The following is a 23,158-nucleotide window of genomic DNA, read 5'->3' as shown; positions in this document are numbered from 1 at the left end:
ACCATGTAAAGCACTTTGCATTGTCTCTGTACTGAATTGTGCTATATAAATAAAGTTGCCTTGCCTTGATTTAAAAATATATATTTATATAAAATGTGTGCCTGTAGATTACTGCATACATTTCTACTTTGGTCAGGATCTAAACATGGAGCCTGGAAACAAACAAACAAGCAGGAATAGATGAATGGATAAATAGGAGTACTAAAGAATCTGTATGGATGGATAGAAAGATGAATGAAAGGTTTAGTGTTTGGAAAAACTGAGCTGAAAAGCTGGTCAGATGGATGGATTCAAGAATAGATGATATATTACTGGATGAATGCATGGAGAGGGGGATGTGTGGACAGACGAAAGTCATAGAAAAAAAAAGGATGGATGCACAAACATAAAAGGAAACAGACGGATGAAGGCTGCTTGAAGGACAGATGGATGGATGGAAACACCATATTGCTACAAAGCAGATACCTGAAACTGGTTAGAACAAGGTTAGAGCATTTTTTTATTGTCACCAACAAACATTTGCATCAGAATCACATCCTGATGGAGAACGAAAAAAAACAAAGAGATTCAAACTGCAGTGACGGGCGTTAGCAGAAGAAACCCGGATCACCCAACGTCAAACTACTAAAAAAAAAACAAAAAAAAAAAACACACACGAGTCAAGTGATGACACGAAACAACAAAATCCCACAGAACGAGTGGTTTCTCTGGATTATCGTTACGCTGAAGACGCTGACATTAAAAAAAAACATGAGCAGTATTGTCATGTAGAAGGATCAGTAATTCATGTATCCAGAGTATGAGCCCTGGCTCTGTCCTTCAAAGTTCTGGTACGTGCTGAAACCCTGTGGATTCCCCCAGCTGGACGGGTTCCCCCAACCTGTGTGGAGAGATCAGACCACAAACATGTCATTTTTATCATCCGCTCCGGCTCAACTTAAGTATTAACATTTAAAAAAACGTCTGGGGAGAAGCTGGCGGTCACCGTAGCTATCGTAGGAATGTCCTCCTGTAACAGAACTGGGATAGGCGGTGCTGTACGCGGAGCTTCCTCCCTGACCCACAGGACCGCTTTGGGTCAGCATCTTCTTCTTCTCCTCTCCGTAGCCGTAGCTGTATGGGCTCTGCTGGTCCACGGGCGGAGGCATGGAGTGGTAGCTTTGTCCCTTTGTGCCGCCGCCGCCGCCGCTGGAAACGGGTGGAGAGGAGTAGGTGGAGCTGCTCTCTGGGTAAAAGGTGCCGTAGCCGCTGGCGCCGTCCGATCCGGCCATGTCGGAGCATTTGGCCGAGCTGCTGGCGGCGCTGTTACCGTACAGTTTGTCTGAAATACAGGGAGAGGCAAACCCAGACCCAGTAGATTAGATTAGATTCAACTTTGTCATTACACAGGTACAGGTACAAGGCAACGAAATGCAGTTTAGGTCTAACCAGAAGTGCAGGATAAACAATGGTTCCATAAGTACAGGACATGGGTTTTTACTGAATAAATATAGAGATGCATACTATTATAAACAGAATTTTACTGATAGATTTGTCCTATGAGTATAATATATAGATAACTAGTATTGTGAACTAAATTTACAGCTAGATATGTACCGAATATAATATACAGGTGTTTTACAGATATGATTTTACATGTACTATGAATATATGTACAGATGGCTATTACTATAGGCAGAGTTGTGAGCATGATATACAGGTAGCTATTCCTATAAAATGACGGAGTTATAAATAAAGTATAAGCCTTGACGGGAAAAACTAGCGGTCCTCACGGCAGTCTGACCCAGGCGTACGCTCATTTTGGACACGACGCAGATGATAAAGTTGTAATTTGCAACCAAACCGCATCGTTGTTCCTCTCAGATGTTTAATTCCCCTCCATAGCAGACTTTAATGATAGATCGACTTTATCACAAGCATTCAAAATCGCAGTGTTATTTTACGGAGACACATAAAAAAAAAAATGGCCTTAAGCCAACTTAAGTATTAATTAAATGTCTAACTGACATTTTATTGGGTTTTCTTCCATTCCTCTCCCTGATGAGCTCCAGGGTGACGTGTAACAGATTATTGTGACGAGGTTTGAGGTAATTCCTTTAATTGCTGTAAACGGTCCAATAAATCCGTGTGGAGGCGTTGGCTCTGCTGGAGGACTTTGTAAACGGGAGACTTAGGAGGGAACGTGGTTTTAGGGACCTCTCACTCCTCCTGGTCTCCCTCTGTGCTAAAAATGAGAATCTAGAGGCGTCCTCCTCTAGAGGAATTTCACCACAGCGCACGGCTCAGCGAGGCTTTTATCTATAATCAAGTTTACTTTTTATCAAATTCTTTTTAATGTGGATATCTGTGCTTTTACACATATAATAAACAACTTTCTGTGATTTTTTTTGTTTTTGTTTTTTTACTTTTGTTGCTCTTTTCTCCATGGTTGCCATAGTTCAATTCAATTCAATTTTATTTATATAGCGCCAATTCATGAAACATGTCATCTCAAGCCACTTTACAAAGTCAAATTCAATCATATTATACAGATTGGGTCAGATGATACAGATGTATGGTTCACCATGAAATTACAACAATTCCAGGTGCAGCTGTGATCAATACAGGGAAATTGTGTGCTGGTGTGCATGCGGATGGTTTCTTTTTCTCTGTCTTTTTTTTGGTTTATTGGCGTATGGATTCTACAAATTGATTTATAAATGAGGCCCCAGAGTCTTTCCAGTTTGAAAAGCTATTTAAATCTAAACTCAAGTGAACAAATGCACACACACAGATTACACATTATTTTCAGGCTTTCTGTAGGTTCCTCTAGCTTAAATTTAGGACCATTAAAGATCCTTATTTTTATTCCAAAAAAGTAAAAAAAAAAAAACAAGTAAAAAACAAAGCAACTAGACTTGTTGCTTTGTTTTTTACTTATTTTGGAATGACCATGACCTGGATGACTGAGAATCTTCACCAGCGTCCTTACTTTTATTTAAACATCTATAGTTTTAGTGCAGTTTAATATTGTGAAGCTTAAAATTCTGGTTATTTGGTAATTAATGGAAACGGAGGCTCATCCAAGTGCAAAGTGAGAGGAAATAAACAGATTTTCACACTTCCTTATGTAATATTCTAATTCTCTGAGACCTTGAATTCTGCATTTTCATTTTCTGCAAACTACAATCAAGACTGCAAGACAAAATTTACTGCGTGCAAGTAATCTATATGAGCTCAGCTTTTCCAAAAATGTGAACTTTTTTTAATGAACTTTATTTGAGATGTACCTGTATGCAGCTCTAAAGACAAAAGGCCTCTTAGAAAGCTTTTCTGCAGGAAAACAGGGTGAAGATGAGGAGGTGAAGGCCAAACATGGAGCTACTCCTGCTGGTTGGGGTGCAACCCTCCGAAAAGAGGCCAGAAGCAACATCTGGGAAAACAGCCCGTTTTTCACAGCTTCTATATCCCTGTAGCTGCAGGATCCAATTCAATGACCAGATTAACAGCCACAGATGTACTTAAAAATTGTTTGAAGTTAACTTATACAGTTAAACTCCACAGAAACCCGTCTATCAAATATAAATGAAGTGAAAATGAGAGGGGCGTGCACAGAAACCCAATGAGTCAACAGCATGTGGACCGAGCTTTGGCAGCGATAACTTGAAGTAGGACTGCATTTATTCTTTTTGGCCCGTTGTTCTTTAAATTAGAGTTCGTCACAGGAATTAATTTTCCAAAGCTCTCTCAGGGTCTCTTCAAACGTGTTGGGATGGAGACTTTGACTGGTCCCTGCAGCATGCTGTTTTGTTTATTTTTCTGGGGCAGGTTTGCTGATGCGTTTTGGGATTATTGCTTCGTCCCATGACCCAGTTTGGACCAATCTTTATCTGTCGGACAGATGGCCTCACAATCGACCGACTGCAAGGCAAAGGCCACAAAAACAAAAACTTGACTTAGACCTGTGCTCTAAAATAGCAAGTTTCCTTGTATAAATAGTCCTGGACTTCCCTCAAAACCTTACGAAGTGAAGAAGTGGAAAATATTAACTCAGGCTTTACGTAAATTAAGCCAAAACCGAGACTAAATTTAGCACTTTGATTTATTGAGAGATTCTGCATCTTACAGATTTTATTCTGCGTGTATGAGTCTTTTAAGATGAATGCAGATAAATAAATGTAAATTGTTTATTACACTCAGAACAGTGTTTTGCATGCTGACTGAAAACATTGAAAGATCCTTATTGTAAAAAAAAAAAGGGGGTTGGGGAAATAACAGAATTAAGGTCCGAAGCACCTAGAAGAAAGAGTATACGCTCTGTTAGTTTGAGTGCGTCACGTAAAAATCCTCCTAGAGACCACTGGACCAGAGGACATTTTGCCCTGCCTGTGTGAGAAGCCATCGGTCCCCATTAGATCTTCTCTAGATGATTTCTGGAACCGAGTCTTTGAATACGAAAGACCTCCGAAAGTGTTTTAGATAGATTTCAAGCCATTTGTTACAATATTTGGGGTTCCTTCGTTATGCTTGAAACTTTCTAAGCCCAGATCATCAGTCTTTCCCCACCATGTTTGACAGCTGGTATGAGATGTTTGCGTTTGGATTTCACCTCAAAGAGCTATGAATGATCCTTTAAGCCAAATATCTCCATTTTTTTTTAGACTTAGACAACTTTATTTGTCATTTTGTATGCACAGAGTGTGTACAGAACAAAATTTATCATCTGCCTAAATTAAATTGCTCTTGAAGTCCTGGGGTTCCCTCAAATGCAACTTTGCCAACTCAAATATGGCTGACAAATTTCCGTCCGGGAGAAGATGCTGTCTCTAGGCAACTCAACCAAACAGGTTGTTTTCAATTCAGTCCTATGAACGCTAACGTTTAACACGCTAATGAGAGTCTGTGATGGACCTCCTGCGCTGTTTACAACTCCTCAGAGCACTAGGCAGACCGTGAGGTAAAGTTGCTCAGACATCCACATTATTTAGCCCCCATTGAACTTTTCTCACTGAATGATAGACTGATTGTTTTTCTTTGATTTAATTATGTATTTCTTTTCTTCAAGGCTGCTTCAACTTACCAACAATTAGTTGATAAACTGCATCAGATTAGCAGCACCTGGATGCTAATGTCCCTTTCTAAATCACACTGAAGAAGCAAGGCTCCTTTCCACTTTGTCTTTTATTTGTTTATTAACTAATGATAGTCTGGAACCTGATGCTTTGATATTTTTAGGAAATCTGTAAAAACCAGATCACTTCTTTCATTAATGGGTATATTTTCTTTTGACCATGGCTGTGAGTATTGCCATACTTACGGTAGCCTGCACCAGAGTTGCCCTCATAGCTGTAGTTAGCTTCAATAAAAAAGGAGAAGATATTTAGTTGATTTCCTGATAGAAATTATTTTTACACATCATTTTATCCAGAGTAAAAGCTCTTACTTTTGTTATAGCTGGGCCCTGCTCCAAACGGCTGGCCCCGACCTCTGCCCCGGCCCCTGGCTAGGCCCCCTCTGTTGGGACCCCAGCTTCGAGACCCAGTATCTGACGGAATACCGCGGATTGTGCCGAATCCTGGGATGTGCTGTTGGCCAGGATATTATAGACGGTTTAAAGGAGAGTGATCTGACAATAAAATATCAGATCATTAAAAACTGACTTTTCACCCCCTCCTCCAACCCCAGAAAGGCTGTTGCATAAATTACCATGTCGGTGTAGACGACCTTCTTCTTTGCTATAATTCGGTTGCTAGTTGAAGCCCGATCGTCATCTGGGAACAACTTTTCCAAGGCAGCAAGGGCAGCGCGAGCTCTAGCCTCCTTTTTATTGGAGCCTTTTCCTTGAAATTTCTGCCCATCGACTTCCACCTGAGACACAGGGGGAAAAATTTTTTATTTTTTATGCATCTGTTACAAAGTCAGATATTCATCACGCAAAAATGTGAGAATATTAAAACAAAAATCTTTACCGAAATGGCAAAGAGAAATAAAAGTTGAGTGAAAACTCAACAAAATAGCCTATTTTCTCTAGAGAGGGTCAAATTTTCTAACCACATATGTTTAAAGTCACTGATCTATATTATACACTGGAGTGCTAATCGCCCGCTGTTAGAACGAGTCACTTTGAAGCCACCAGCCGCCATATTGGTACTCCCTATTTTCCTCCAGTAACTAGGGAATATGTGCGCTACAGCATCGAATAACGAGGATTTTCTCATGTTCAGGGGGGGCTTAAGACTTTTAAAATGTCAAATGCCATATAGTTTTATGTTAGGTTCTAAAACTATCAAGTACTGAGAAAGTCATGTGCTGAAATATTTTGCATTTTATTCATATATATATATATATATATATATATATATATATATATATATATATATATATATATATATATATATAATATGAATAACGTAAAATATTTCAGCACCTAATTTCCTAGTAGTTGATAGTGTTAGTACATCCACTGACTGTAGAATTACCTGTGAAATATTTTCACACAGCCAGAAAACTGCTTGTTGTTGCGACCAAATCCTATAGGATTCTGTGAGAGTAGGGAGTAGCAAGATGGCGGCCAGTGACCTCAGTTTTTCGGCAAAAATCAGCACTCCAGTGTATAAAATAACTCAGTGTTTAAAGTAAATAAAATCTTTCTACTTGTTTTTCTTCTACCTGACTGATTTGTTTGTGACTTGCTTCATAAAATGTTGTTTTATTATTTAGTTGGGTATAATCGTCACTAAGCAGCACTTTGTTTAAAACAGCTAGACAAAGTAAGCTGACGCAGACATCTGCAGCATAAGTATCTTTATCTGCTGAGGGTGACGCGGCCGACTCGCCTCCATGACGAAGGACTTGGCGCTGGACCTTCCGGTCTCTTGAAGCACGACATACTTGAGGCTGCGGCGCTTCTCGTTGAGCTCCATCACAGGATTCTTCCCGTTTTTAGTTAGGAGGGGACCCTGGCCAACCTGTTAGCAGGCAGGGGAGAAAAAAAAAAAAAAACTGAAACATGAAATCAAACAACTTTGATCTCTTCAGGCGTATACGTTTATTAAAACAAGAGGGGCAAATCAAGCCTTTCACCTCCTCCGGTGTGGTAGAGGATGCAGCTGAGTCTGATTTCTGTGAACCATCAGCATCTCCACTCGACTCAGATTTAGACTCCAGGCCTGTTGGAAGACCAAGGTCCTTCAGGGCCTGTGGAACAACACAAAAAAAAAAAAAAAACATTAAACGGCATCTTACCTGGATTTAAAGGCACGGCAAATTTATTTGTATAGCACATTTCAGTACAAAGACAATGCAAAGTACTTTACATGATTAAAACAGGAATTTAAAACAGAATAAAAGCAAGTTGGAATAAAATGTAGAAAATAATAAAAACAGTTGAACTACAAAGTTGAACTAATGATGTTTTAGTCACGTCATGCTTTTAGGCCCATACTTTTCATCAGGAAATCAAACTTTCCACCCTGAGGAAAACATTGGCCCTGAAAACTTTGCCTTTGACTCATTACATGGACTTCTCTGCTTCCAGAATTTAAACTTAAAACTTCAGTCACTGTTCTGGATTTGTGAATCCCATTTTGTTTGCTTTAAGGATCGAATATAATTCATTATTTCTACAGGCTTTTATTTACTAAAACGGTTCAACTAGAACAGTCGAAGGCAATCCTAAACAGATGTGTTTTTAATCTTGATTTAAAGGAACTCAGGCTTTCCGCACCTTTACAGTTTTCTGGAAGTTTGTTCCAGATAAGTGGAGCATAGGAACTAAATGCTGCTTCTCCGTGTTTAGTTCTGGTTCTAGGTATGCAGAGTAGACTGGAGCCAGAAGACCTTAGTGGTCTGGAGGGTTTATACGCTGATAACAAGTCTGTGATGTATTTAGGTGCTAAGCCATTTAAGGATTTACAGACTAACAAAAGTATTTTAAAGTCTATTCTCTGAGATACAGGGAGCCAGTGGAAGGACTTTAGAACTGGGGTTATGTGCTCTACTTTCTTAGAGTCTTAGTCTTAAAGGCAAACATCAGCAGGTTAAAAAGTCTGGCTATCTGCTCTGGTAAACTGTCTGATGCTTAGCAGGCATGTCGTTCACGACAAGCATAGCTTAAAACTGTAACCTAGGAGTGATGGGTTGTCTTCCTTTACTTTCTACTCAATGAATGACTGAAAATATTTCCTATTGCAAAAAGTAAAATAAAAAAACATTTATTTTTCTAAACCAACAAACTGACATCATTAATTTAGCGAAGTTTCATCAGCTTCACCTTGATGGCAACGTTGAGCTTGGCGGCCCGCTTTGAAGGTCCCGACGCCTCGTAGGTTTTTCCCTTCACATCCACGGAGATGGTAAACACGGGCTCATGGACCGGACCCGTCTGAGAGACCAGCCGGTACTCCAGGCGAGACTGGTACTGGTTGAGACGCATCACAGGATTCATGTTCGGATCAACTGTGACAGCAAAAAGAGGAAATACTCCAAAAAATATTGAGAAATAAACGCAGGGAGCAGCTTTTTTTTTTTCAGGAAAGAAATCAGGAAAGAAATCACTTTTGAACAACTCGGTGTCTACTAGGGCTGAACGATTTTGGAAAAAAATCTAATTGCGATTTTTTTTCTTAATTTTGCGATTTAATGCGATTTTTTTCTCCCCAATTTAATTTATCATGTGTTTTAAAATATATACAACAAATCAATTTGTTTCCTCACCATGTGGATTAGTTGCTAAAACACCCACAGCATCTAAACTTGGAGCAGTAATGATTGCGTTCTGCCTACAATATATTTCAACCAAAATTGCAATTTCTCTGCATTAACCACAAGCAAAAAAAATGGCCTCTAAATAAAGATGTTTGTAAACAAGGACTATTTTATTTATATTGTATTCTGATTCTATGGATCAGAATATTACTCAAGAGAACAGCTTTTAATTTAATTGGACATCATCCTTGTTGAACATAAAGTGCAAAGTCCAACCAACAAGCAAGTCTATGTATTAACCTGATTGACTTGTACTTAATGCTATGTATGATTTATATAAACTATAAAACATGTAATACAATTGGATTATCTCACTGCTGCAACTGTCTTCCCTTCCATGTGGAGCCAAACCCACTTTAAACGTTTTACTGACACCTAAATAATACGTCTAATTCCCTGATTGTTACATAGCCAAAAATTGTAGACCTCTGCGATTTGGAAATTGCGTTTTTTAAATCACGATTATATTGAAAATGCAATTAATTGTTCAGCCCTAGTGTCTACTGCCATAATTTATGGTCCACTGTAGTTTTTTTTGGGTGTCAATAAGATTTATCCTTTCGTCACCTGAATAAGGCCACACAGAAAGCCAGTTCACATTCCTCTGATGGTTTTTACTCACAATGCTTCGTTAGAAAGCCTTTCTCAAACTTCCTCTCTTTGACGTTTGGTTTGGACTCATCCTTATCTTCCTCCACGGCTGAGTAAGGCCTCTTAGGTGGGAGGAAGCACTGAGAAACAGGAGCGATCTGGCCTGTATTGAACCGGAGAAACAAACATGATAACAGAACCTTTGATCAAACTGTGCCTCCACCAAAAAAAAAATAAATAAATAAAAATAAAAATACTTTATTGTCCCGTACCTGCGCTGTCTTTGTGGCTGTATTTCAAATATCTGAGCAATTTCGGCGGTTTGTCGTCAAACCCCAGCACCTTGTGCATCTGCCCGAATGCACACAGCCTCAAGGCCAACTGAGCAAAACAAACGTTAAGCAGAGTTTAGGGAGTGTAACGCAACTACAACAGGTAAAATAAGAACTAGCCAACGTTTCTCTCTGTGAACATATTCCTCACATTGGTGCAAAATTCACACCAAGCCACGCCCCTCAAAAATTAACATAATCTCACTATAAATTTTTGGTAAAAATTTAGAGGTCTGGTGAGGATTAATATTTTGGCCGGTAAAAAATATGCCTGGTCGGTTGATTTTTACATCTAACGGCCAACTTGACCGGTGAGTCAGGAAGTTAATTTCGGACACTGGATACAGGTTTTCCCATGAAAACAACAAGCAATGGCCACTCTGCACACTGGAATAGTCCACGGCTGAAGAACCTTCATTAAACTTTGCTGCCACTGATTTGGACAAGCCAATTAATTCCTTTAAATCGGGCGAGGCAGAAGCTTACCTGAACGTCAGAACATCATGCTGTTTTACAGCAATCACACTGACAAAATTCATATATCTGAACGAATAATGGATTAAGAAATTTACCAGGACATTCTTGATTAGTATCTGTAGATGAAAGGACTGTGGATGTCCCAGAAAGATCACAGTCAAAAAAAAAAAATAGAGTCAAAGAAACTCTTACCGTATTTTTCGGACTATAAGTCACAGTTTTTTCATAGTTTGGCCGATCCTGAGACTTACATTCAGGTGCGAATTGTATCAAATTTAAATGATAATTCATCTTGACCAGTAAGAAGCCAAGGAGTAAACGTTACCGTCTGTAGACACAAGAGGGCGCTCTAGGCTTGTGAAAAACTATCCTCCTGTACCACTTAAAAATTAATTGAAACATTAACAAAGACTGAACACATGTTTGTATTTTCTTTAGCTCTTTCATTATGCATTGACGCAGGGGAGCGTTGCGTGGTGCACCTCAAAGGGCCCAGACCACGACAGAACCCTGTTATTAGGCTGTCTGTGATGCTAATAACAGCTAGCGCTAGCTTACAGCTATGATGTCCGGGCATTTTACAACTTCACTGATGCACGTAGGCTTTATGTTGCTCTAAAACATTCGTGTCGTACCTCTAGCTTAGCACGTAGCACCGTTACGCTCACGGTCTACTTTAGGCGTAATTTTGACAACTTTTAGCGTTACGAGCCGTTACGTTGAAATGCACCGGTTTGAGTTGCTAATTTACCCCATTCATCCTCCCAGGTATGTTCCACGTTATCCAGCCTGTTGTGGACGCAGCTGTGCAATTTAATGAATTGGTTTACCAGTTTAAATGTCAATTTTTAGTCTTGGAGTGTGTGAAATAAATGTTTAAATAAACACATATAGTCTGTTGCAACATGTCTTTTTTTCCTCTTTTTCATGCAGTTTTTAATCTGAGCCAATCTGTATAATCTGATTGAATTTGACTTTGTAAAGTGCCTTGAGATGACATTCTTCATGAATTGGCGCTATATAAACAAAATTTAATTAAATTTTTGACTGATGCAACATATATTCCAGCGATTTATAGTCCGAAAAATACGGTAATTAAAAGTAAAACTGCCAGAATGGGCAATCACTCGCATTATATCCAACTGGACATTAAAGTGACTAAATAGGATACCCAGAACCTCCAGGTTGTGAAGGCAGTTTGAGAGGAAGACAACTGGTGTGAGTTTTAGTCAAATGGCCCCATTAGAAAAATGTAAACAGAGAAAAACGTTGCCATGTTGGATACTTATATCAACATGTGCTTGCATGCTTTTGGAGCCTCAGCATACCTGAGCACTCTTGGTGATGTCGTCGCGCTGCTGCGCAGTCAGATTTGCGGTGGCGTCAACAGCCTCCTTTTCACACGGATCCTTTACACCAGGCCCATCTTTAAACAGACGTGGTTCAGTGTGGACATTTACGCCGCTTTTCATGATCCTGAATTGAGGAGAAGCTCACCTTCCAAGAGGATTCCAGTGGAGAAGCACTCAAAGACTCTGCGTAAGGATTCGCCCACTGCCATCGGCCGCTCACTTGTGCCGATTGCTTTCTCCACCAGCAGTTCAAGAGACTGCAAAAGAAAATCTAATTACACACTACTTTAAAATCATGCGGCTGAAATTATACTTTGAATAAATAACAAAAGATCACAGAGACAGAAGAGGTGGCAGCTGATCCAAGCCCAGCTTAAACATCATTTAAAGGCTCTGTTTGCAAAGAAAAACTAATATAAACTGAGAATAAGAAGTGGATGGAGGTACCCGAGTTTGAAAAGATCAAGAAATGTTTGTTGAATCTCTGACAATCATGTTTTTTGCCTGGTATGTAGCGCCTGCAGAATACGCTTCTTTATCAAACAACATGATTATGGGAAAATTAGGAAGCCAGTTACAGACATCTGATGTCGAACTTTGTCATCCATTTTCCAAACAATTCAAGATAACGTCATACACCTCTTAAAAAACAGGCCTTGCCTCATTAAATGTAATTTTAAATAAATCAGGAAAACAAATAAACAAACCATTAGGCTATGTCTGTAATTTGGACCTTGTGTAAATACGGAGAAGATCTATAATAAACTCAAACTACGGCACTGGAGTCTAAATTTTAAATAATCATTACAGTTGTTGTCATATAATTCATTTAGTTATAAAGCAGTAAAGCCCCAAAATAATTTGTATTCCTATGGTGAGTGTGTGTGTGCACTAGGGCTGGACGATAATTCAATAACAATATATAGATAGAAATAAAGGGGTCAATAAAAAGTTTAATAGAAGAACAGTTTTCTTCCTTTTGCATTCTAGCATATAACGTAGGTTAATGTTATAGTTATTACATCCTCCCAACCAATCACAAACGCAGACCCAAGCTCCGCCCCAGGCTCCGCCCCTTCAAAGAGTTCAGAGAGCATGTGATCATTTTTTTTTTGGTAAAAAGTTGGTTGAATAAAGGGTTGAGTTTGAATTCAGTGTTTGTGTGTTCTTTATCTAAAAATAGATCACTAAACAACAGCATAAAATGACCATGGCTGCACGTAAAATATATGTTTTGAATTAGTTGATAATTATTGATAAATATTATTTCTATTTTATCGATATGCTTTTCTTCTATATCGTCCAGCCCTACTGTGCACATCTAACACATCTCAGTGTTTAAAGTGTAATTTTCTTTAACTGGTCCATTCTTTTTTTTTTTTTCCCCCAGTGTCCTGTCTAGCAAGAATTGATGTCTTAATGCCAGATAGAGCTCGACAGATTTGACTTTCACAAGTGGAGCAATCAGCTTTAGCCATAGTGCTCCGCTTGATTTATGCATGTAAATAGTTTTATTGTGATTCCTGCGGGGAGAATTTCAAATTATCTGGACACTACAAGTAGTAGTGTAAAGTAAAGGAAGTAGGAGAGTAAAGGAAGAACAAGGAAAAAAGAAAAAAAAAAAAGAGAAGAGGGGTCCATTCTGAGCTAGAGAAACCATTCACAATGTCATAATATGAAGAGAAAAAAGTAAACAACTGGATCTCTCACCCATTCTGAGAGGGGCGACCAATCAGGAACCCGTTTACACAGATCTCTCATTATCCGGATCACGATGACGGCAGAACTCAGATTGCTGACTTTAACCTGTGACACAAAACAAACAAACAAACAAACAAAAAAAAAGAGCCAGCTGAGTCAGAAAGCCTGTCTGTCTGCTCCAAAGAGATCTTGCTTCTGTGCTTTCAGAGTTGTCATGAAACGATCAAGGAAAACAAAGCAAGCACAGAACAGCAAGAAACTACTGAGCTGTCTCCAAATCAACCACGGCAAGACCGTTCAGGTGCTTATTGATCTTTACTCAGTGCTGGAGTTGACGCGGAGAAAGCCCAGTCTTGCACTCCAAATCAATACCAATGAGTTATCCACAGCCGTCATTGGTACTGATGAGCACGTCATACTTTAGCTCTTCAACTACTTAAAAAAAAGTGTGACGTTTTAAAATGTAATATATGAAATTTAACTGTCACTGTCTCTAGATGGGACAAAAAAAAAAAAAAAAAAAAAAGGAGAGATCATTTAAAAATAATGACGTGAATGCAAACCTGGAACCACTTGGCGTGGCGGAGAGACGCCAAGGCAGTTAGGCATTTCTGCCTGTCCAGAACGTCCGGCGGATCGTTGACTGTTTGCGTTTCTATCGACGAGGTGGGGTAAGAAGAAAAGGTACAGTTTGACCAAGGGGGTTGGCTCTGTCTTGCAGCGCAGGGAGCGACAGCTTCCCCCAAACCAGCAGAAGCAGGGAACGGGGTCTCAGAGCAGCTAATGTGAGCGTCTTTGCTCTTAGTTAAAAAAATCATCTTCCAAAGGGGCCGCACAGAGCTTTGGTTTTACAGCGTGTAAAAAGAATCAGAGCGACAGTCGCAACATGGCAAGCGATGTTGCGCGTGAGTCGGCTCTTTGTCTGAGCACCCCTTTCCATCGGCCTCTTGGCTTGGGTTTGCTGCCCTCCACTTCCTGAGACAGTGTGTCCAGTTGGTCAAAGGTCCAGCGGTCCTAAAAGACTTCACAAACTATAAGGCAGTCAGTTTTAAAATCACAAGCATATAGAGAATAAAAAAAAAATCCATGTCTGTCCCACACTGCAGCAAAACTGATCATGCCCTGCCCAAAGGTGGCTTCGACCGAAGAGACAGAGTGCAAACACTCACAGTTTTAGCTTTGAGCCTCTATCGCACAGATGTCAAACTCAAGGCCCACGGGCCGAATCCAGCCCGTCAAGGTAAATTATCCGGCCCTCAAGAGGGCATATATAGAGGCATACAGTATATCCTTTTAAAGTGTATTAAGTTGCTAAAACTGTGCCTCCTGTAAGTGTAACTCACCACAATATCAACTTTTTTTTTGCAGATAAACTGTATAAACTGGGCCTAAGGTTGCTACTTATATGTTACTGTGCATTTTTTATACTTCTATGTGAACTGGAATGAAATTATGAAATGAAAGGTATCGTCTATACACGTGCAACCGGCCCTTTTAATGACTTCATGACGCCAAAGTGGCCCTATATAGAAATGAGTTTGACACCCCTGCTCTATCAGATTATTCAGTCCTTAAAATAAGGGGGGAAATAGAGCTGTGTGCTGGATATTAGTAAAACAACCCTAATTTAGTTAACGTTCCAGAGAGCATTTGTTTTTGGATGCGTTCTGAATCTCAAGGTTTTGCACCTCAGGAGTACAGAGGAGATCCGATAATGTCAGATTACTGTCTTTTAAGTCTGATTTAAAAACAGCAGCTGTATCCATAAATATTTTCCTAGGAGCAGTAGACTTGGAAATATAATAGGATGTGTTTGACTTGAAGGTCTTTGCTGATTTTTTTTTTTTTTTTTTACCAAGAGTCGTAAAGACTGAGAATTAATTGACTTTTCCAGCTTCGTTTACCAGGCAGTACTACTGTGCAGTGCAATGGGTGTACTAACACCGGAGAACCACTGAGGAAATACCTGGTAAATAGAATATGATGGATTTTAATTGAAAAATTTCCAATATAACCCTAACCTTACGAAGATATGTTAAAGAAAATGTTATTTCGTTTGATAAGTCGATACATATTAGCGATTCTTTCGGGGTGGTAGTGAGAGCAAGACTTTCAGAAGATAACAGGAAGGCTGGATGTGTTATGACAAAGAGGCTCTACTTTTTTATTTAGTGCAAAACTGACAGATAAGTCAGCTGGATATACGTGAAGTGATTGTGTTGCAGCAGCGACTTGTGCACTCTGGCCTCTTCCATCGTGCAGCGTGACATTGTGTTCGCACACTGCAACACGTTTAAGTGCTGTCCAATTTATTAAGCTCCAGTGTGTGCCTTGTAGGGATCCAGGAATACGCCTAGGAACAACTGTTTTATTAATGCTAGCAGCTCTAACTGAGTAATTTGCAAATATTAGATGCTAAAGAGAATATAAAAATGTGAACTCGGCATGTTTACAAAAAAATGGAGCCCTTAAAACTGCCCACTACCCAAAAAAAACAACCCTAAAAACAAAACCCTTTCCTCCACCAATTAAAACAGGCCGCCATGGTTCAAGACGTGGGCCTTTACCGTTTTAAGATTCCCTTATTTTCAGCCTAAATCGAAAGTACATTTAAGCTAACACACAAAATCAGTTTTGCTGCAGCTGGTTTTAAACGTACATGTTTAGCATCAAGGGCATGCAATCCGCGCTTTGACAAGTCACTACTGCAAGGGGTTGGACATTTAACATGAAAGAAAAAAAAAAAAAAAAACATAACTGAGCTACAATTAGCAGCATGAGCTGAACATTTTTAATCTACCAACGAGGAAATGCAACTCCACAAAGAGTAGCTTGTGACAACACAGCGTCAGGACGTCAGGCAGGAGACGAGCCCATGTTAGCCGTTTGCTCACTGGCACGAGTCTGAATCGGTCGCTGTGCAAACATCTGAGCCAGGAGACGGAGACGGACGCTGGGTGTGGCTGCAACACGGTCACAGACAATTTCAGATCCTCAGTAATGAATCTCACAGTTCAGCTGCATATTCCCTGAAATTATCCATCGCTAAAAAAGTCCTTTACCGGAGTAAGAACGGTAAATCTCTGACCCTGCTTGCTTTTTTTAAGTTCACAGAGACAAACTTTCAAGCAAAAACTGAGACCTGGCATGGGATCTGATCGTATCCTACTATTCAGATTAATACATACACAGGTGCAAAAATGACCATAAATCCATGTTTCTGTGGTGGGAAGGCTGAATCTACGTCTCTATGCAGGGCAGGACTCCGTCTCCTTGTAGTATTTCTGCCCAGTGTTGCTTAAACTTGACCACTGGCTCCCAAAGGATGTGGAAGGAGCTCTCAGGTCTGGACTATTTTCTTAAATTACATAAAGCTGCATAGAGCAGAGGAAGTAACAAATTTATCAGACAAAGCTACGGAAAAAAAACAATATTAAAAAAAAATACACTTATAAATTGTAAAAATTACAATATAAAAAGATCAATCACCTTTATAATATCCTCTGATTTAATAAAAAAAGAAATGTGTCCAAACAAAAGTGTTTTCTTCCACTTTATCTGTGGCATCAAGCCAGAAATTAACTGGATTTTAAACTAAGACTCAAACACCACCTTTCTTTTCCAAACTACAATTTACTGCTGAAATGAATTAGATATTCTAGGCACGGATGGTAAATGATCCATATATGCCAGCATAAAAATAGCTGATGCAAAGAGGCTGAGCGGAGGTTTTATGTTCAGACGGTTAATATAATCTGCCTCTGAAACCTTTCCACTGTCACTGTGAAACGGAGAAAAGAAGAGCGGAGGAGATGATATGACTGTGCTGATGCTGCTGAGCCACACCCAGGGGAGTTTTGGCCTAATATTCATTGCAGTTATAGATCAGCGGGCGAAGCTCGGTGCCTGCGTGCCGAGAAAACGGATCAGGCCCGAGAGAGAGCTGAGGTCCAGCCGGACAAAAAAATAAAAAAATGAATAAATTAAAGAAAAACACAAACCTTTCTCCTCTGCAGTGTTGGTCGGCTGCTCCGTCCGGACGAGAGGTGATGTGAGGTTGATGACAAGAGTCAGGGCTGACTCCTTGGTGCTTTTCACAAATATGGCCGCCTCCTCTGGACATGGGCTTACGGTGTATGTTCCAGCTGAAATCAACTGGTGTGTAAAAAAAAAGAAAAGAAAAAAGAGGAGTACAAATGAAGTCTGTGAAACATGTTTTTTTTAATGTGTCAAACAGCATCTGGCGACACGAACCCCTACCTCCAGCTGTTTAGTTAACAGTTCAGTCGCTCGGTTCAACAAAGTGACTGTCGGCCAGTTGGAGCAAAGTAACACCAGTTCCAGCTCTTTGTCCCCTTTCAGCAGGAGTCCTTTGGCCACCAGGCCGACCCGCATGAGGCCACGCAAAACACGTTCTTCACCTCTGGCACCGAGAGCACAAACAGAGAATGAATGAATAACTTCAACATTCAGTTTGGCTTGTATTGTGCTGTGAGGCAGAGACTGAAGCCCCATTTACACTACCCTTGTTAAACCGATCCATGCTGAGTTCAGTCCGAGTTTGGATCAGTTAACCGTGCCGACCTTGGTTCTAACCGTTTACACATCACGCGAGCACGGTTCCTCGCCTCCTAGTGACGATCTGTGGTACTACTGCTCTCTAGTACGGAAGAGGATTAGGGCCACTCAAAAAAAAAAAAATCTACTAAATTCTGACTTTTTTCCTCAGAATTCTGACTTTTTTCCTCAGAATTCTGACTCTTTTCCTCAGAATTCTGACTTTTTTCCTCAGAATTCTGACTCTTTTCCTCAGAATTCTGATTTTAATCTCAGAATTCTGATTTTAATCTCAGAATTCTGAGGAAAAAAGTCAGAATTCTGACTTTTTTTCCCTCAGAATTTTGAATTCAGACTTTTTTTCTGAGAATTCTGAATTCAGACTTTTTTTCTGAGAATTCTGAATTCAGACTTTTTTTCTGAGAATTCTGAATTCAGACTTTTTTTCTGAGAATTCTGAATTCAGACTTTTTTTCTCAGAATTCTGAATTCAGACTTTTTTTCTCAGAATTCTGAATTCAGACTTTTTTTCTCAGAATTCTGAGAATAAAAAGTCAGAATTCTAAAAAAAAAGTCAGAATTCTGACTTTAATCTCAGAATTCTGAGAAAAAAAGTCAGAATTTAGTAGACTTTTTTTTTTGAGTGGCCCTAATCCTCTTCCGTACTCTAGGGTTGAAGGGGGGGAATCAAGCAAATAAAAACGGCGGCGCCTTTAACATTCAGGAAGTTATGTTTAGTTATAATTGTGATATTTCGTTGTCTGCGGAAAGTCAGGCGAAGACGGCAACCTTTGGTAAATTTACTTGACATAATCAGCTTTTGGGAAGTGGATAAGACAAACGAACAACTAATAAGGATTTACAGACACAGGAAACGACGACAGACGTTGAGGTTCATCACACTGCTAAGCAGAATCATCTCTGGAAATCGTGTGTCACGGTAGGGAAGCTAGTATTTTTATGAATGTCTGAAATCGCAAAATTAGTCAGCTGGCTGTAAGGAGATGAAGCGGTCTGCTCATGCGCTCTTAGTTATTAGAGAACCGAGCTAGAGAAAAACCGGGCCGAGTCCACACATGGAACTGATCTACATTTAGCGTGGTTCGGTTGTGTCTGGCACAGTTCAGTTCAGTTTGCGTTCCATTTACACTCGATAGTTATCTCAGTTAAAGAGCTCGGACCGTTCTCGGCACGGTTAAAAAAAGGGTAATGTAAACGGGGCTTCAGACCGAATGCTTCTTGATAAAACTAGAAGTATGGAGAGTTGCTGTTTAAAGTCTCATGGTAGATTTTGTTCAATGCTGTTCATTATCCAGAGGGTTTTGATTTTTCCATAGTTAAAATGAGCGTCCGACCACTTTGGGCGCCTTGCTTACCTCCCGCCATCAACCTGTTCAGACACCGTTTTAAAGGCGTGCTCCACGTGGGAAATAATCGTCTGCACGCTCTGCAGCTCCTCTGACGAAGGGTACACTTCAAAGTGCTTAGTCATCACAAGGCGATTCTGACGGCCGCCTTTTTTTGGACGGGCCATGATCTCCTTGATTGAACAAGAAAACAAAACCTTGAAATGAGAAGTAGTTTACACAATTGTCCCAATTAAAAAAAAAATTATGACAATTTCTATTGATTATTTAATTGCCTTTGACTGATTTTTAGTTTTGTCATAAGATAGGTTTGTGCTTTTTAGATTGCAGCTAGTGAACTTGCAGCTGTGAAGGAAAAAAAGAGCAAGACTCATTTAAGTTACTTTAAAAGTTTAGCTTTTTTTAAAAAAAAAAAAAGTAGTGAAATTAATTCATTACAGCAGTTAAAGAAATCCTTCATCGGTTTAATGTAGCAAAACGTACTTTTTTTTAAAATAAATTGTTTAAAAAAAATGCAACTCTTTTTAAAAGCTCTTTCAGAGTTCTGTGCATATTTAAGAGAAAAAGCTTAAATTGCTCAGTAAAGAAGGAATTAACACAGCTTAAAGAAGCAGCCTAATTTCCTAAAAATTATTTATAAAACACATTTAGATGTTTTAGAGAACCACCCTTAAAGTTAGGTTTATGACAAGTCAAACGGTTTAAGACTATTGCACAGCAGATTTTAAATCTGTTATAAAAAAAAATGGGGGGGAAGGGGGGGACCTCAATTTTCCATTGATCCTCCACGTCTTTTACAACAGCCATGTATTGATGGTACTGTCTCAGCTCGTCCTCGTAGCACAGACAGTCGTACCAGTAGCGCAGCTCCTCGTATCTATAAGGGATGACAAAAAAATTATTTTTATTTTTAAAAATAAAATGAAATCATCAGAACCATCACCAAATCCTTTCACTCTGCTACATGAGGCGATGCTGAATGATGAGTATCTGATTTTTTTTTTTTTATTATTTGTTGTAAAGCTCACGGTTGCCATTTAAATATCAAAAAGTTATTATTCTTTTTTTTTTATTTCATCTGAAAAGGGGTGCTTTGGATTGCTATGCAACAGTTGTGTCCTTTTTCTGCTTAGCCCAGGTAATACGTTTCTCCCATTGCCTCCAGTTAGGGATTGGCTAATAATGAGGAGCGCAATGGTCTAGCTCGTCTCCTGAATATATCGGTGTGCCGTGACTCTTTATTTTATTTTATTTATTTTTTAATAGTGTCCTGTCTGGCAATTTGGCAATAAGAATTGTTGTCGTAATGCCAAAAAGAGCCCAACAGATTTTACTTTCACAAGCAGAGCCGTACAGCTTTCGCCATAGTGTTCCGCTTGATTTATACATGCAAGTATCTTTATTATAATTCATGCAGGGAATATTTCATGTTATATGGACACTAAAACAAGATAGTAGAAGAGAGGGAAAAATAGGAGAAAAGGTGTAAGAAAGAGGAGACAAAAGGGAAACAATGATACAACATCCTCAGTCTGCTGAGGACAGCAGACTGAGGACAACCAGCCGATAAAGTATTACAGATACAATCAAGTAAGGCCTTGATACCATAACTGCATACAGTCTCATTCACTTGTTCCCTCTCTAGTGGCCCCACATATTTTCAGCGTCACCTGTCAAAGTCCTCAGGAAGGAGGCGGTGGCCTTCCTGGATCAGTCTGTCCCAGTACAGCAGCTCCTCATAGGCCTGTTGTTCGTCCCACTCCGCAGCCATGCTGTCCCTTCTGCCTCCTGTCGTACCAAAAATTAACTATATTTATTTACCGTGTCAGAAAAACAACACAGAATGACACCGTCTGCACTGCCACGGCCAGGTGCTGCTAGCAGCAGCCGACGTTAGCGGCTAACAAGTGCGCAGCAGCAAAAACTGAGCCAAAGCATCATCTTTTACACAAATGCTTGCACTCTTCACGATGTCAGGACAAGTCTTTTTAAAACGTAAACTCACTTTTAAGTGCCCTGCTTTTATTAAGAGCGTAAATACCTCATGTTTTCACGCGGTTCCCGTCTAGCTAGCTTTAGCACCTGTTTACATTCAACGAGTTTCACAAATGCTACCACGGCTTACCTGTGGAACCGAACAGATAAACGGTTTCAGACCTTTAAGATGAACTTCCTCTTAGTTTTTTTTCTTCTGTCGGGTTTACATAAAAATTCACCACCGTTAACTTCGCACTTTTTCTTCACGCGATACCGCTGTTGGAATGGAGATCAGTGACGTAATATCGCCCCCTTCTGCTCCGGAGGGCTGAAGTGCACTTCGGTAGTTTGCATTGTTCAGATTTTTGTTTTACGAAATTAACCTCGCCTGCCTGCTTAATAAATAAATAAATAAATAAATAAATAAATAAATAAAAGAAAAAAAATCGCCTGCGAGATGAATTCTCGCGGTATTTGAGCGTTCACAAACACACGAGAATGTGCAGAACATTGTCAATCTGGCTGGCCAGGTTATTACTTTGTACCTACAGAAACAAACACAACACATATTGAAAAGCTGATTCACAAAATATTGTGGAACAGAATAGACACAAAAATTTAACAACTAAACAAAAACAAACAAACAAAAAAATAACTAGAGGTTGCAAATTCCAAATCACGATTTGTACTTTCTTTGTTGCAGCTCTTCTTGCTTTTGTAATTTTTGTTTGAATCAGTCCCGGCATGGAGTTGATAAATAGAAACTGACCATAAACACACATATTTTACATAATTTATGTTCTGACAGCTACTTTGCGAAGTCAATGGATCACTATCCCAAGAATTTGAAGCCTTCACTGGATGAAAATGATATTCAGAGATGGATCCCAAATCCGCACTGGTAAAGAGGGGATCAGAATAAGAATCATAATCAGCTTTATTTGCCAACTATGTGTATATAAATGCAAGGAATTTAAAGCTGGATTGTGCTCACAGTGTACTTACTTGTACAATATTACTATAACACAGTAATAAAAATCAAATACAGTCTGCTGCAGTGAAGAAAACATATATGAGCACACCTTAAACAAGCAGGCAGACCGAGACAATTATGCAATGGTGCAAAGGATGCAGAGTATTTATTATTCCCATTATTATATACATGTCAGATGTGGAAGTGATGTTCAGGTGCACATACACATACAAACATATATGTCCACAGAGTGATGAGTGCAGAGAAAAGGAATGCTGAAATAAATTAGATTTATATGCAGCGTGTACATGAGGTAGGTGTAAAGGTTGCGGTCCGTCCATGGTCGGGAGTCGCATGTTGAAAAAAGTTATAACTTATTGAAGGCAACAGGCTATCGGAACCAGCAACACGGCAGGGAATGACCAGAACAGGGTATCATAGATGAATGAAGGTGGCACTGTTTAAACACAGAGGACACAAGTGATATACAGTTAACAGAGGGAACTAGAGAACTAGCAAAAGCAGGGGGAGGACTGAATCTAACAGGGAACAAGATTATGGTCAGAAATGGGGAGGGGGGGGGGACTACTAAACTATGGAGGTGCATATCTAACAGAACCCAACGGATACCAAAGAAAGCTACAAACACAAATACTGACCCAAAGCTAAATTAATAACAGAAATCAGGATCTCAGAAAAAAACAATACTGAAGGTGAAAACTTAAACAGACCGCAGGATCCCCAGGGAGCTACAAGAAATAATCAAACACCTGGGGTCCCTGACAGTCGGTGGATTTGGTATACAGTATATACACAATATGAACAGTAAAAATTAACAGCACCTTATTTGTTGTATGTTAAAGTGATGGCTTGTGGGAAGAGTCTGTTGGTTTTGGGATATAATGCTGTGTGGCACCTACCAGAGGGAAGAAGTTCAAAACATCTTGTGGATCTGCAGGGAGGTTTTCCACAGTTTTGAGCGTATCTATCTATCTATCTATCTATCTATCTATCTATCTATCTATCTATCTATCTATCTATCTATCTATCTATCTATCTATCTATCTATCTATCTATCTATCTATC

The 23,158-nt window shown here is 39.5% G+C and overlaps 1 protein-coding gene across 1 annotated transcript; it reads right to left on the bottom strand.

Annotated features, from left to right (window-relative positions):
• Window positions 1-475: 475 nt before the first annotated feature.
• Window positions 476-21,388, bottom strand: LOC105931446 (interleukin enhancer-binding factor 3). The gene is made up of 20 exons (XM_036137202.1): window positions 21,248-21,388; window positions 20,793-20,910; window positions 19,888-19,999; window positions 19,132-19,295; window positions 17,459-17,621; window positions 17,200-17,353; window positions 13,762-13,853; window positions 13,208-13,303; window positions 11,643-11,754; window positions 11,474-11,571; window positions 9,609-9,717; window positions 9,368-9,499; window positions 8,252-8,436; window positions 7,063-7,176; window positions 6,816-6,947; window positions 5,686-5,847; window positions 5,423-5,564; window positions 5,297-5,335; window positions 986-1,321; window positions 476-880 (listed from the first exon to the last, which is right to left on the bottom strand). Exons 2-20 carry the CDS (start codon window positions 20,891-20,893, stop codon window positions 777-779), a joined length of 2,547 nt encoding a protein of 848 aa, XP_035993095.1. The 5' UTR covers window positions 20,894-20,910; window positions 21,248-21,388; the 3' UTR covers window positions 476-776.
• Between the last annotated feature and the right edge of the window lie 1,770 nt (window positions 21,389-23,158).

Source organism: Fundulus heteroclitus, chromosome 5 (genome assembly GCF_011125445.2).
Source record: "Fundulus heteroclitus isolate FHET01 chromosome 5, MU-UCD_Fhet_4.1, whole genome shotgun sequence".
In the NCBI taxonomy this organism is placed as follows: Eukaryota; Metazoa; Chordata; class Actinopteri; order Cyprinodontiformes; family Fundulidae; genus Fundulus; species Fundulus heteroclitus.
This window is presented reverse-complemented; position numbering and strand designations above follow the sequence as displayed.